At 27.6% G+C, this 16,795-nt stretch overlaps 1 protein-coding gene across 4 annotated transcripts; it reads right to left on the minus strand.

The window, feature by feature from the left end:
* Nucleotides 1–1,048: 1,048 nt before the first annotated feature.
* LOC145192742 (membrane-bound transcription factor site-1 protease-like) lies at nt 1,049–15,947 on the minus strand. 4 transcript variants are annotated; one of them, XM_090100041.1, is made up of 29 exons: nt 15,734–15,947; nt 15,492–15,643; nt 12,025–12,164; nt 11,700–11,727; nt 11,468–11,524; nt 11,272–11,320; nt 10,927–11,037; nt 10,681–10,790; nt 10,232–10,348; nt 9,946–10,013; nt 8,216–8,318; nt 7,950–8,026; nt 7,697–7,771; nt 7,514–7,614; nt 7,368–7,431; nt 7,142–7,238; nt 6,954–7,001; nt 6,265–6,309; nt 5,960–6,097; nt 5,755–5,831; nt 5,079–5,174; nt 4,347–4,426; nt 4,094–4,129; nt 2,942–3,043; nt 2,631–2,813; nt 2,309–2,536; nt 2,025–2,150; nt 1,708–1,864; nt 1,049–1,505 (listed from the first exon to the last, which is right to left on the minus strand). In XM_090100041.1, exons 1-29 carry the CDS (start codon nt 15,849–15,851, stop codon nt 1,493–1,495), a joined length of 2,796 nt encoding a protein of 931 aa, XP_089956167.1. In that variant the 5' UTR covers nt 15,852–15,947; the 3' UTR covers nt 1,049–1,492. The 4 variants fall into 4 exon arrangements, 2 of the variants coding, with proteins under 2 accessions (XP_089956167.1, XP_089956168.1); XM_090100042.1 differs by having other exon boundaries at nt 11,410–11,524; nt 15,734–15,941; XR_016456313.1 differs by lacking the exons at nt 1,049–1,505; nt 1,708–1,864; nt 2,025–2,150; ... (1 more) ...; nt 2,631–2,813; nt 2,942–3,043 and adding an exon at nt 5,535–5,624 and having other exon boundaries at nt 3,755–4,129.
* Nucleotides 15,948–16,795: the final 848 nt, after the last annotated feature.

Below are 16,795 nucleotides of genomic sequence, written 5' to 3' on the forward strand. Positions count from 1 at the left end.
CTCCGTTTCTTTTTTGTCTTGCGTACGACCATCGTACATACCATTGCGAACTAAGCGTATGGATAACCTTTAATATTTTGAAGAAGATGAAGAAGATGATGAGAATGTCATTAGAAATCGTTAATAAGCAAGGTTTACAGATAACCAGTAAATAAGTACTCAATTACAACTATCAATCGCAACTGCTTATAGAATCTTGAAAGTGATTTATTTAGCTAAAGATGTTATAAATATCAAACCAATGCGATACTTATCAACGTTAAAGGTTATTACTCAAATAAAAAAAAGCTTCTTCAACATATTTACACTTAACAACAAGAAGCTGTAAAAATAGTCTACGCAAATAAGTTCCTGGAGGATACAACACTGCTGTTAAATCAACGGTGGTTATCACTGCTTATCCACGAGTCACCACTCAATCCCTGGTAATCAAAATTTTACAGATACACTAGTGAATAAGTACTAAATCGCTATGAATCACTACTAAATTATCAGTAACGCCCTCATAAGGTATGAATTTTTTTAATGACAAGCAAAGCTTTTTCTCTTCTCTCTTAGCAATTTCTTCTCAATAACAGTTTCTTATTTTGGGCTGACCTAGTATCATTGCAATATGCGTAAGACAACAATCAATTACTTTAATGCTGAGAATGTCAATTTTGTAACTAAGAAAAACAATCCAGCATTTTTGTACAGATTCTCACGCAATTGAAAAGTTATTTGAAGGGGAATTTTTTGAAAAAATAGTCGTACGGAAGTTAGGAATACATCTGCTAAAAATGGCTTGTCAGAAACAAATTGTGAATTACGATACTTTTTATTCCAATTTAATGAATTGTTTTTCCTTTTCTTTTTTTTTTTTTTAAAATCCTTTTACGTCTTCTGCTCAGGATTTACACAAATCTCAATTTTCTGTGGTCACACGTCATCAAGTTTTCTTTATTTTTTGTAAAAGAACACAAAGCTCCTTTTTTATGTTTATCTACCAAAACAGCCACAAAAGCATTTATGCTAAGTTATCTTAATTTTTAGTTCACAAAGCTCCTTCTTCCTTGAGTAATATTTTTCAGAGCATTTAAAAAACATACATGTAAGTCACGTGGAAAATGTGTAAAAAAAAAAATCAGTAATATAAATGGCTATAAAACTTAACTAATATCTCGCAATTCTTAACAATGTTTTTTCGTTTGTATTTAAAATTTTATGCCGAATGGGAACCACACCAAACATTTTTTGAGTGTCGTCTGCAATTATCCCTTGCAACACAAAAATTTATAGTGCTGACGATTTTAAGATTGCTGGTTGCTCCCAGAAAATAATCTTAAATCTTTTTCATGTTAAATTAGACGCAGTCGTCCATTTCTTCGTCTGCACGTACACTTCACAATGAAAAGCAAAAAGCAGGAGATACAGGTGATTGCACCATAAAATTTCACCTCTCCGATCACGTATTTCATCGGATGTGGATTTACGAAAGGAATTGTAGAAGTACTTATATAGGAGCCCTAAACAGAAATACCGATTTTCTATGCAATTTCAAGTTTAAATCTATGCTAATATAAAAATTATTAAGCTTGAAGCTATTGACACCTGTGATTTTTTTTTTAAAAGACAAAGTTTTTCTTACCGTTAATTTTTTCATTACTCTTGCGGTAAAATAAAATCACATTTTTTAGCAACAAAAGGAATAACCTTTAAGTAACTTACGTCATCGGTAAGGCTTTTGGAAAAAAGTTATCAGGTGCTAAACCCTTTCGAGGTAACGGAACACTCCATTTTATTGAAGGGCAACTTGGAAGTGTTTTTTGGAGTATCACATCGCTAACTTGATCGATAACTTTCGAATACAGGTGTAACTTGTTGCCTTAATAAATTATTTGTTAAGTAAAATCTTATTTTATTGACACTACGTTATTGTAACTATGCATTATATATACTATTGGATATTTGCTTTTATCATTGTTCAAACATAAAGTATCAAGTAAAATCAGGAAATTTTTAAAAAGAAATTAATGTTCTTGTACCTGGGAGACGAGAAGGCAACGTGTGCGGCTCAGTAATTTGAGCACCTTGCATGCTTAGTATTGACTTAGATATTTCCCCACCTTTTGTTGTATAATTTAACATTTCGTCGAACAGCCAGAAACAATCTAAAAAAAAAAAAAAAGTTTTGAAGCTGGATGACTTTTTCATACAAATCTCATCCATATGCTAAAAAATATTCAAAAAAATAGCAAAAAGACAAAAAAAAGTTCTGTTCACACAAAAGTATCATCCTGTTACTAAAGGAATTCTTTTGAAAGTTTACCTGTTGTCATATGTGCGGAGTCCAAACAGTTTGAGTCACCGTACACTATTATTCGACCCGAGCTTCGATGAAGATTACTCGGATCATAAAACCCCATGATAGGCACATCAGAATCTGCTTTTATATCACCAAACAAAATCTCAGCAACTTGATCATCAAGTTTATTAGCTCTTATTAAATATCCTTCTTTAGGAAACTCCCCAATACTAGTACCAGATGAATAAGGGACTATGTATATAAGTAAAGTTATACTTTTCAAAGAAATTCTAGAACATTTATTTTATAAGATTTTCCAAAATAAAACACAAAACCTTAAATATACCTGGTTTATTTCCAATACTTAACTCTCCAGAATAAACATGATCAGTCAGTGATATTCCCCAGGGTTTCATTAGCTCATTCAGAGCAGGAATGTTTGCACCACCTGTAACTGGCATCCACCATTGTCTAGTATTTTCGTCATAGAATTGTATTTTTTCCATCACTTTAGTATTGTACCATTCCCCTAAAATGATTCATTTTACCATTGTAGCTATGACTTATCAGCTTTTATATGAATATATTAGACACCAGTTTTTTAAAAAACTTGAATAATCAGTTGTTGTTTTTTTTTAAACAAATTATATGATATACCTACTACAATGACTGAGAGTTTATTTTGGAAAATATCTTTTGCTAACTTAATAATTTCTTCAGTGAAGAATTCTTCTTCAAGATCTATTAGCAATAGTACCCCTAAAAACATTTTAGCAAGATGAACCAGGCTGTTAATACAATCAAAAATGTTACAATGCAATTTAGACATGTGAACTTATGGATTTTTTTCATGTAAAATCCAATACTGGTAAAAAAAATACAATGAAAAATGTTACAACGCAATTGAGTTGTGTGAACCTATGGAATTTTCCTGGTAAAAAAAACTGGTAAAAAAAAAGATACCTTTCAGAAACAGTTTTCAAACCACAGTTTTTTAAGGTCATAATTTGCTTCTCTAAAAGTCTTTTAAACAGGATAGTTGTAGCTGTGAAGCCTTTTGATGGGAAATGGGACTTTCAAGTGAAAATATCTCTTGATCCATGAGTTTAGAGCTCTAGATCTTGAAGTGACTTAGGAAATTTTACATGTTGATAAAATTTAGTAAGAAATAAGAATTAGCAACATTTACCAATATCTGATGATGTTTAAAATCACAAAGTTTTCAAAATTTAGCTATTAGTTTCAGAAAATTAGTGAGCATCACGAAACATGAAAAAAAAAAAAATCAAAACATGAAACTAATTACATTACTTGAATATGAAAATTTACTTTTTTTACTATTTATAACTAAAAACACATTTTAAAATAGTTGCGGTTTAAAAACAAAAATCATTTAAATCTAAAAAAGAAAGCAAAATAAGTTTTTTCATTGTTTAAAAAGTCTGATGAAGTCTCAATGCAACCTTAATGTTTTTGTTTTATGAGTTATTTTTTTATTTCACCTGGATCATTGGTTCTAATATCAAAATGTAAGACTTGCATAAATATATAATGCATAAATCCAGAAATATTTTCATTTTAAAATATTATTTCTCATTAAAAAGCTGTCCAGCTTTAGCATACTAATCCAACTTCAAACTTTTTTTTTTACTTAGTATTTTAAATTTATAAGGCAGCCTTTTTTTTCCTGTTGAAATTTTGCAGATACAATTTTTTTCCCACTGAAACCTGATACTACACAGTTCTCATAACTTGTGCAACAACAAATATTGAATAAATGAGAAAATCACACACAAAAAAAAGACACACCGTAATCTTCGGCATCAAAGCATGTGAATGGTGAGCCTAAAAGTTTAGACAGTTAATTTAAATTTTTCCTATTGAAATGTAAAATTGTGAAACTATGTGATAGAATACACTGATTAAAAAACAAACAAACTGTATGATCAGCATAGAAAAACAACATTTAAAAGAAAATCAGCTCAAAAAAACATATAATTTAATAATATAATATAAATTATAAGATCATTTATAATATTATGATGTAAACAACATCACTCACCAAGCACTTCAACAAAATAGTCTTCTGATCGCAAATGTGTATAAAGATCTTTATAGTTAGTATGGATATGGTCTGCATTCCTATAAAAACAATTTAAATACAGCTATGCACAAAAGTTTAATTCAAATTAAGTTTTTCTTAAAAAAAAATATACATTTTTTTTTATATTAAACTTAAACAGAAATATATTTTAAGTTTCTTTTTGTTTGTTTTTTGCTATTTATGTTTGTATTGATAAAATATAGCAGGAAAAAAAAATCACATCATCATCATCATCATCATCATCATCATCACATCATCATCATCATCATCATCATCATCATCATCATCATCATCATCATCATCATCATCATCATCATCATCATCATCATCATCATCATCATCATCATCATCATCATCATCATCATCATCATCATCATCATCATCATCATCATCATCATCATCATCATCATCATCATCATCATCATCATCATCATCATCATCATCATCATCATCATCATCATCATCATCATCATCATCATCATCATCATCATCATCATCATCATCATCATCATCATCATCATCATCATCATCATCATCATCATCATCATCATCATCATCATCATTTATCATCATTTATCATCATTTATTATCATTATTATCATTATTATTATGTAAATACATAACTAAATAATATGTTATATATATGGAATCAAAATGTTTAAATAGAACATGTTAACAATTAAAATATACCAGTCCAATGGATCCATTTTCATGTTAAGATTATCACGTGGAAAATAACCAGATGGATACCTTAAATTGTGATATTGATCCCAAAGAATACGTTTGCTTAAAGAAAAATATTTAATACTATTAACAATAAGGTTTAGAAGTTTTAAACATAATACAAAAAACACAATACACTAGTATATAAAAACCATAATACACTAGTATATAAAAAACATAATACATTATTATATAAAAAGCTTTCCAAAAAATAGAGTTTTTTAACAACCTGTCAAAATAAAGCAACATTTTTATTGATAATCAGTTGTCTTACTGAATTGCAGTTAGTGTTGAATGATGATTCTATCTTAGCTAAACAAGACTTTATTGAATCAAAATACTCAATTCTATTCCTATTAAAATCTAAGTTGACAAATAGTTACAAAATATCTTAAGATCATAAAATATAGAAGTTAATCTAACATTCAAGTGTCTTTTGAAACTCTAGATATCTGTTTCTGCTGTTACCCTGCAACTGAATCAAAGCTCTTTCAAGACCAGAAGAATTCAGCACTAGAAATGTAGCCCGGTAATCTCAGATAATACTTGCATACTCAACAACAACATGAACACTCAATAAAAACAAACTTCATTTGAAACTACATTTTATAACTATTTGGATAAAATGCACAAAACTCCTTACTTCCTTGGTGGTGTTGGTACAATATTTACTTTGACTGGAATTACAATCTTAGAAGATTGTTCTTGTTCACCTTCAGACTAAAAATCAATGACAGTTTATTTAAAAAGAAGTTTGAACTATTACACTGTTTTATTATAAAAACCAATGACTTTAAGTAATTATTAAAAATATTATTTTTTTACAAATATTAAGATAGGAAACAAACCTTAGGATATGATGTCACATTTAGTGTTATTACACCTTGAACAATTCCAGTCCAAGCCTCTCCCTCCTTAGATACAGTAAAATAAACAGCAAGGTAACCAGACCAAGGCCACAAGTTCTCTGAATATGCAAAAGCAACCTGAAAATTTTTTTACCATTAAAAACTGTATCTAATATTTAATATATTTGCAAAATATTCTTAATGTAAGATAAAGTTTACCATTAATTTTTAAATCCTTTCAAATAATCTGAATTTGACTGCTATTTTGCAGAAAATATTCAAAAATTAAAAAAACCTTAACCAACCTCAAGTAAATGTCCATGATTGCCTATGAATGGCTCCCATTGTGGCTAAATTAATGTTAGATGAAAATACTGTTTATCTAATAACCTGGTTAAAGTTTTATCACATCTATCAACTCAACAAATTACTGAAATATCTTCTAAAAAGAGAATATTTTAAGAAGATTAAATTATATAACCAAAGAATATGTATCAAAATAATCATTATACAATCAGAGCCCCAAAAATTAAACTTAAAAAAGTCAAATTGATTCTTATAGGGTCATCATAACACAAACAAAACATGAATTATAGCAAATGCAGACTTAAAAAAATAAAATGTTTTGTCATTCTGCAGTAATGATTAGATCATCAAGAAACCATGGCTGAGATTTACTTCAAAACAATTATTCTTTAACATTTTATACTAGAACAGTTTTTTTTGTTATGTATATTTGATTGAAGTTGTGTATGTTATTGTTATGTATACTTGATTGAAGCCAGTTTGATAGGAAGAGTACCAACAAAGTTTTCATTTATTTTTGTACACACACACACACACACACACACACACACACACACACACACACACACACACACACACACACACACACACACACACACACACACACACACACACACACACACACACACACACACACACACACACACACACACACACAGAACAGTAATTTTAAATACACCACAAGTACCTTTTCCTGTATCTTTCCTGTAACTCCCATTCCATTAAGAACAGTCATCTGATAGATAAAAAGTATAACTTGTAAATAGCTATAAATGAGCACGTACCATGCATTAGCAAATGTTCACTACAAAGTAATATTAACTAAAATGTATAAATAGTAAGTCAAACGCCAAGAATACAATCAAAATAGCTTACATTTACAACAACAGGCATTCCACCATGGTATAAGGGCTGGGAACAGTATGGCCACATATAAGGACAATCAGTAAAGTCAAGAGTATTAGGACTCACACTACAACAAAATTATTTTACAATGTATATATAAGAACTCATCAAACTTCTGATTAAAAAGCATAACAAAATATACTGAAGGCATGTTGATCTTTTAACACACCCTCTCTCCCCTAGATGATAATCATACCTGGCATGTGGTGTGTATTTACTCAAAACCTTGTAAGCTTTGATTAGATCTAACTTCCCATGACCTTAGCACAAAAAAGTTCTAATTGATAAGTATGATTTTTCATAATCATTCAAGTATAAATTATTTGTTTTTAGATAAAATACCTTGCTCAAACATATTAGCATCTGGAATTCTTGTAGCAGACTCAATAATTGTCTGTTTCACACTGGCAGGGTTTTTAACAACATTTTTTGATGCTACAGAACTAAATCATATAAATAAATCTGTTAGAAATTTGATTATTTTAAAATTCTAACTAATTACATTATTTTAAGGGAATAAAATACCTTAATAATAGAGCTAAAGCCCCAGCTACAACAGGTGATGCAACACTTGTTCCTGACAATGAACGGCATCCACCACTAGAATTAAAGTGCAGATATAACTTAAACTTCTTTCATAAAAATTAAAAATTATAAAACTAAAATGAAAAATAGATTAAAAAATTTCTTATTTTTCAAAACATTTTGTTTCAGTATATATTTTACATATAAAGACAAATTCAAACTATTATTACAAAAATAATATTAGATTTTTTACTTGAGATTTGAACCTGTAACACTAGCTCCATAAGTAACAATATCAGGTTTTATGCGCCCATATCCATAAGGTAACTCCTATAGCAGGTTTGAGACAGTATATAAAATTACCAATGAAATGTTTTCTATGCATACTACCAGTTCACAAACTCACAAACATTCTTCGAGGCTTATGAGTAATTATAATAACTAACAAGATTTCTAGTAATTACAATAACAAATAAAATCATTTCTACAATTAAAATTAAAAGAACTGATGTTATTTACATGAGTAGTCATTCCTCTGGAGGAAAAACTGGCAATCTTGTCATCAAAACTAATTCCACCAACACCAATAACATCCATCTGGTCAGCAGGATTATTCAAAGTCCTGATAAAAAAAACAAAAAGAATTTTGTTAAAGATCTTTAAACAAAATTTTAAAAATATTTTCTGTTGTTTTAAATAGCTAAAATTAGATCAAAGAAACCTGATTTGCATCATCAAATAAAAAAAATCTACAATTAAACTACTAACTTATTAGTAGTTTGATGAGTATCTTACTTGTTTTAGAAATTTACAATAAAGAGAAGCCATTAAGGAGATATAAGAAATACAGTACAATCTCTTTAATTCAAATCGCCTTAATTCGAAAACCTCCGTAATTCAATTAAATGTAAAGTCACAGTGAAATGCGCTTAAGAAACTCTTTTATTTAACTTTCTATAATTTGAATTTAATAATTCAAATTATAATTCAAAAACCTCCATAATTCGATTGGATTATTTGGACCCTTTAGTGAGAACCTCTATGCAAATCGATTTTTTTATTTTCTGACGTGTAAAAAGCTTGTTAACCAATGAGTTTTTTTTTTAAATTTTAAATGTTTTGAGTTTTTGAAAAACGATTAATGTGAATTATTATCTTTTGTTTAAAAAACATCATGGCATCAAAGAGACTGCATAAAGAAACTAATTTAAAGCGGAAACACAATGTTCTACTGGAATTGGAGAAAGGAAAAACAAATATAGGTTTCGAAAATCTTTGATATTCCACCTAACATTCTTTTAACCTGGAAAAAGAATAAAGGTAAAATCTTTGATGCTTTTTGCCAAGGAAATTTGGCTAAACGAGTGAAGATTAATATGTATTATCATGTCAACAAAGCTTTTTGTTGTTTTTTTATAAAATTTTCAATGCAAATAAATCTAATTAAAAAAAGTAAACTCGCAAATTTTTTGTATTACAGAGTTTGCTACATTTAGAACCATAGGAAAATATTTTTCATAATACAGAGTTTGCTACATATAGGAAAATATTTCAGAATCAGATTTTTTAGCTATCTCAAAATATACTTCTTTTAGTACAGGACATAAAAAAAACTGAGAAAATATTTCAAAATCAGATTTTTTAGCTATCTCAAATTATACTTCTTTTAGTACAGGACATAAAAACTGAGAAAATATTTCAGAATCAGATTTTTTAGCTATCTCAAAATATACTTCTTTTAGTACAGGACATAAAAAAAACTGAGAAAATTGTTACATTATTTTAAAACTGAATTGTTTAATGTAAACTTTCTGTTAATGGTGATTCAATCATCATTTTTTAATTTTATACCCTAAAAATAGTAAGGCACAAATTTTCATTTTAGACACTAAATGTTGCAGTGAATTTTTTTTTCATGAATTTAAGTTTGTGTATCAAAAATCATTAAAATTTAAGATAGTATTGTGTGAAGTTAAATTAACCTGACTCATAACTAGAATAAAACAATTTTAAACACTAAAAAAAACTAAGTGAAAAAATAAAACAATAAAGCAAAAAAAAAAAAAAAAAAAAAAAGGCAAATAAAAGATAACGAAAATGAAATTTTTTTCTTTAATTAAATCAAGATTAATACTTTTAGAATTGTTATTTACAGAAAGGTTGCTCAAGAAATGTAAGCTATTTTTACACTATCAAACTATGGACTTAAAATTTTCACAAATAATGAAACCTTATAAAGAAGCTTATACCCATATAAAGGACCATCATTGCCAATAGCAGACACCATAATGACATTATTTGCTGTGAGCTCCCAAACCTGATGAAAACAAAATAGTCAATTTTAAAATACCACCATCAGCCATTATATAAATTTGAAGCATACTTATATTCAATTCAGCAAATTGTAAAAAATATCTATTAAATTAATATATATTTCATTTATATTTATTTAACATGCAATTATATTGTAAATTAAATAAAGAAAAATTTTCTAATCATTATAAAAAAAAAACTAAAAGGAATACAAGAATAAACCTTATCAACAAAAGGTTTATCCATAAAATCTGGACCGCCAATGCTAAGATTCAGAATATCAATATTTTTCAAGATGGCATAGTTGAATGCATCAAGGAACCATGAAGTATATGACACCTACAAATATTTGTCAAGCATAGGAAACTTTCTAATAAAGTGCATGTTTTAACTAAAACCATAAAATAAAATTATAAAATAAAATTATAAAATAAAATTATAAAATAAAATTATAAAATAAAATTATAAAATAAAATTGTAAAATAAAATTGTAAAATAAAATTATAAAGTAAAATTATAAAAGAAAATTATAAAAGAAAATTATAAAAGAAAATTATAAAAGAAAATTATAAAATAAAGTTATAAAAATTTAAATACAACTTAGAAATATAATTTATTTGTTGATAAAAAAAAATAACCTTACTCTTATAAACAGAAAAAGACAACTTTACCTGCTTATTTGTAAATACCCTAAATATGTATAAATCTGCATCAGGAGCAAACCCGTAACAGTCTCGATCACTTGCAATAACACCAGCAACAAATGTTCCATGACCAACCTCTGAAAATTATGCAAAAAAATCTATAAAAATATTCATTTCAACATTTGAACATCTATTTGTAAGATTTTAAAAGACAAGTAACAGAGCACAATCCCATCTTTTGAAATCAAAAGTAAAGATTCTTGTTAATCCTACCATCATTTACATTTTTTTCTTCTGTCCAATCTGTTCGATCTTTAATATTCTTGAAGTGAGGGTGTGATTTAGGAAGACCAGTATCAAAAATTGCCACTTTAACATCTTTGCCTGGTCAAACAAGATTTACTTTAAAATTATGCCAGGACTCAGATTTTGTAAGGAATTTTACAAATTATAGAAAATTTAAAAGGAAATAAGGTCTGATTTTGTATTATTAATTTCTATGAGAGAATATATAATTAACAAAAAAAATTCATGAGTTAAGTAGAAAATTGATAAAAAAAATCAAGATTCTTTTACATAGAAAATATTTACATTTAAAATTAGTTTTACAATTCTTACCTCTATGCCCAAGTCCCCATAATATATTAGCTTGTAACACATGAGATATCTATATATAGTAATAGTTATCCATAAAAATTAACTAAAAACCTTTTTTTTTTCTACAGAAAAAAAGTATTATCCATGCTGTTAAAGTACCTGTCTTGGAATAGCTCTTAATAAAGTACCTGTCTTGCAATAGCTCTTAATAAAGTACCTGTCTTGGAATAGCTCTTAATATTTTTCGTGATTTAACAGAATCTTCATCAACAGACTGCAATAAAAACAAAGCTGCTATACACATTTTTTGAACTTAAATAAGTTTAAAATTTAAAAAAATCATAGAAATAATGTGATAAGTAAGAGTTAAATAATTTCATATTAAGATAAAAACAAAGGTTCAATAAAAAAATACTAGAGACATGAAACAGAATGCACAAAATTCTTACTGAATCATAACTTGATCTTTTCAGTTTTCTGAAACAAAAGTTAAACTTACTTAAATATAAATAAATCAAAATAGAAAAAAAATAAAAAATTGATTGATACTTGATTTAGAAATTATGGTTAGAAGTGAAGCAGAATACACAACTTACAAGTAAAAATAAAAAAATAAAATAAAAACATAATAAAAACCGTAACAAAATTTCTTTTGTAAAGAAAAATTGACAGAAATTGAATTTTTTAGTTTTATTCACTAATGTTTAAATTGATTATAAATAAATAACTTCCAAATTATACAATTATTAATTACATTAAATAATTCTAATTAACCTTGGAACCCAAGGATCAGCATCCATATGATAAGGATTGACATTTTTTAACACTCGTGCAATCTTGCGCTGCTCAGTCACCCCTTTGATTAAAAAATGCTTTTTTAATGTCAAAACTTTTGCTTCAATATCATCATAAATCTAAAAAAAAAAAAAAAAATCTTGTAAATCTAAAAAGAAAAAATATCATCATAAATACAAAAAAAAAATCTTGATGTTCTTAAAAATGAAAGTCAATAAATTGATCAAGTTAAACACAACTTGACAGAACATCAAGTCAATTAAAATACAACACCATTAAACAAAACATTTTTAGAAGACCAGTATTAGATCTCGATTCAAATAAAACATTTCATAAAAAGTGTGATCATATGTTTGTCATTTTTATTTTATTTTAGTGTATAATACTTATATTATGAGTAATACATAAACATAAATATCTACAGGTTTAAAATTGTCCTCTTCAATTTTAAACTAATAAGTTCCTTATATCTGCCTAATACAGTTTTTTTAGCTTTATAATTATATCATAAATCTAAAAAGGCATTAGATATTAATCCAACTAAGACTCTAGCTTTAAATATAGATTTATAGTTAACCTGATTTTCCATTTGGAATCCTAAAACCAATCAGCTTTTCCTCAGAAACGTAGTTTTACACCATATTTTTACTGTTTATACCAAAATAGACTTTTTAGTATTAGCAAAATACTATGTCCAGCATATAAGTAGCAGGTAGAAGTTCTTGTTATAGTTAAGGAGGGCAGCAATTGCAGATTGTCAAGATCATAGTTCTGGTTTGTACAAAATCTGTTCAAATTCTATCTGGATGAATTTTTCTAAATTCATTAACAACATTTGATCTTTTACAACCCAACAATTTTTCAAGATTTTTTTAACTTTTGTGGTGCTGTGCACAAAACTTCTTTTTAAAGATTTCAAGACAAAAATAGACTGTGCAATAGTAATTTTGCAAGAAAATATAATATAACTACAAAACTTATTTACTACACATATCTGCATCAATGAGCTTTTTTATGTATATTTAGTAATACTGGTTATTTCCTTTCCAGCAAAAAATATTTTCTAAGATTTGCAACTACCTTTATCTGTAAATATCTTATGCATTAATTTCTTCTGCATTCAATTTTGTTTTTCATAAAATAATAAATTCATTGTGAGTAGAAAATAAGAATTCCATGTCATTCATACTAAAACTATGCCATGGTAGTCCACTCTGCATTAAAATCATTTTTAACAGGAAACTATTGGTGTGTCAATGCTGTCTCTCTTAGGAAGAAGAGAGTAGCAAAAGATGTGATATATATATATATATATATATATATATATATATATATATATATATATATATATATATATATATATATATATATATATATATATATATATATATATATATATATATATACAGCGGAGAAAATAGAATTAGCCTCACCATGTGCTGATCCAATATTTTGTAAATCTGTAAACAAGTTTGTGCGGTACAACTTTTGTATCCACACACATATAATTACTGTTACAAACAGCAACTTTTTAGATTATAATATAGCATAATTAAATTGCGGAACATTTGATAAAACCATAAAATGTATAATACTTGATATTTGCGGTAGCAAATAGAATTAGCCTCATCAATAATTATTTTCAGTTTACTTGTATATTTTAATCTGGTGATACGCATTTGTGAGTTAGTTTTTTATTATTATTTGTAAGTTAAACAAAGACTGTGAAATCAGTGCTCATAAAGTTTTTAACATTTGGTTTTTGATACCTTAATTTGAAATGGGACGTGGTAAGCGTTTAACGAATGAAGAATTAGCAGTAATCAAAGCATACAAAGATACAGGCTTATCTAATCGGGAAATTGGAAAGAAAATTAAAAGATCTCCAAAAGTGGTTAGCAATTACTTCAAGATTGGCGTTAATTATGGAGCTTATAAGGGAAGTGGTGGCCAACGTAAAATTGATAATCGTACTAAACGAGTTATTGTACGTTGTGCTGCTGCTCAGCACATGACTGCATCTCAAATTCGTGCTGATTTACAATTACCTGTATCTGTTCAACGTGTGAGACAAATCTTATATGAAGATCCAAACACAGTTTGGAAAAAGCGTAAACCAAAACCAAAACTTACTGCTCGTCATAAAAAAGTTAGATTACAATTTGCGAAAGAACACATGTCTTGGCAAGAAGAGTGGCATCAAGTTCTCTTTAGTGATGAAAAAAAGTTCAATCTAGATGGTCCTGATGGCTATCAATATTACTGGCACGATCTTCGAAAAAAGAAAGAAACTCTGATGAGTCGTAACTTTGGGGGTGGAAATGTTATGGTTTGGGGGGCTTTTTCCTTTGCTGGAAAACTTCCACTGGCATGGATTTCAACAAAAATGAATTCACAGGACTACATTGACTTATTAGAAATAAGTTTACTTGAACATGTTGAGGAATTGATGGGTGAAACTTTCACTTTCCAACAAGATAATGCTACTATCCATAATTCAAAGCTTACAAAAGCTTGGTTTAGAGAAAAAAATATTCACGTAATGGAATGGCCCGCACGTAGTCCAGATCTTAACCCAATTGAAAATCTTTGGGGAATACTTTCTAGAAAGGTTTATGAAAATGGTAAGCAATTTGAATGCACCTTGGAGCTGAAAACTCGTATCATAGAAGCTTGGAATGAAATATCTATAGAAACTATCCAAAATCTTGTGACTAGTATGTCAAACCGCATATTTAAAGTCATTAAAAATTCAGGAAGCAATACTAAATACTAAATGAGCGTAAAAACAAAATATTTTCTTTATTTTTTGTATATAACGTTAATGAGGCTAATTCAATTTTCTCCACAAATTGAATACTTTTAATTTTTTTTCCATTTGGAATTAATTAAACATACCAATTTATAAACTTTTTAGTTGTAGTAGAAGTAATAAGAAATAAAGTAGATTTCATAATTGTTTACCTGCAATTTTTATTAAATTAGAACAAAAAATAAAGGTGAGGCTAATTCTATTTTCTCCGCTGTATATATATATATATATATATATATATATATATATATATATATATATATATATATATATATATATATATATATATATATAATATACCATTCATTTTTGGATATTATGCACCAATAAGTATGCTAAATAGTTTAACCTACTTCATAGAGTAAAAAACTTTGAGTTAAGTTGAGTTGTTTCATTTAGAAAAAGTACTTTTAGGTGATAGGCATATTTTACACTCTATGTGTAGAACTCTATGTGTAGAACTCTATGTGTAGAACTCTATGTGTAGAATGTGCCTATTACTTAAAAGTACTTTTTCTTGATGAAACATGTAAGTAAAAAACTGAAAAAGTAGACAGGTATGATTTATCTATAAAATTTAGACAAATTTTTGGTTTCAAAATAAAAGAATCGGAAACTATTTTTTTATTTTTACCTGTAATAGTGAAAAGTCACTATGATACTGTGAAGCTGAGTTTTTCCTTTGTAGTTCTTTCCAAGAGGCTTGGTCAAAATTTTGCAATGCTTCAAGCAGTATTTCATTACGTTTTGAAAAATTATGATAGCCACTGAAGGATACAATGAACTCTATAATCAGAGGTAGTTTAAGAAAAGACACAGCTTCATTTTGTTTCCAAATATCAAAAATTATATTAAATATAACTTTATATTGTTTACCATTTGGTACTATACTGGAGCTATAGTCAAACTCCTCATTATAATCATCTGATAGGTGGCAAGGTTGTAATAACATTAAAAAAATTATGATAAAAACTAAGGTCATAATCCCAGTCATATTTATTTTCCAATATGAATTTTTAAATAAATAATCTAATTTTTTGTTTGTTTTTTTTTGTTTTGTTCTTTTGTTTTTTCAGACTTTTCTAAAGCAAAAATAATATATGTACTCTAGCTCTTCTAGTATCATTAGATAATAAACCAATATAATATTCAAAATAAGTAGCAAAGAATGAATTTCTATGTTTAGAACAGACACAACTGAAGAAGATAGCTGGTTAAGTAATCTTTATATCTAAAAGGCGTCAGGTTGTGAAATAAAGTTTAATTTAGATGATATAACAATTACATATTTAAGTTCAAATTTCTAAATTTTCAATTCAGTTTTTATTAAAAAGTTGATAAATTTTAGATTAAAAGTTAGTAATCATGTTAAAAATCATTTTGAGCGTGAAAATTGTGTGAAGTCTTCCTATATTGCGAAAGTCAAAGGTTAAAATTCTTGTTATGGATTTTAGTTTCTTTTTTAGCTTCTGTGGTCTCATGATAAATTTAACTTGATATAATGTTTTATGCTCATACATATAGTATGCGAGACCACGGCTTGTAAGACCAGGTGATAAGTCTTTTTTTACAAATAAAAAATTTTCTTTCCAAATTTTTATCTCTACCACTGAAGACGATGGTAACTAATGGGCTCTGTCCATTTAACCCTAACGGTTTTTCGCTTTGTTTTCAAGGCAAACTAAAATATGAGTTATCTCTTTAATTTGCGTGTGTTTTTATTTTGCTGCTTTAAACACTCAAGGAGATAACTCTGACTAATAAAGCAGCGCTTACTTGATATCTTCAGTAGGTGGTTAGATAAAACTTGGAAAGAATCGTTGTCATGAGATTTGCCTCTCAACTTTTTTATCTTGCAAATTTCTCACATGACGTAGCTTGCTACATTCTTGTGATAGGAGTATAACTCTGTTGTTATTTGCATGATTCGAAAAAATT

This window comes from Hydra viridissima, unplaced genomic scaffold, assembly GCF_058129835.1.
Source record: "Hydra viridissima isolate aposymbiotic clone 2 unplaced genomic scaffold, HvirCarnegie_v1 scaffold_10, whole genome shotgun sequence".
NCBI lineage: Eukaryota > Metazoa > Cnidaria > Hydrozoa > Anthoathecata > Hydridae > Hydra > Hydra viridissima.

Bases quoted from the DNA above. Each gene is read 5' to 3' on its own strand.
- LOC145192742 (XM_090100041.1), bottom strand. From the start codon at position 15,851: ATGACTGGGATTATGACCTTAGTTTTTATCATAATTTTTTTAATGTTA. The intron at 10,349-10,680 runs GTAAAGTTGTCT...AAATATTTGTAG, and splicing joins GGGTATTTACAAATAAGCAG to GTGTCATATACTTCATGGTT. The intron at 1,865-2,024 runs GTACAAGAACAT...TAATTTATTAAG, and splicing joins GTTGCCTTCTCGTCTCCCAG to GCAACAAGTTACACCTGTAT.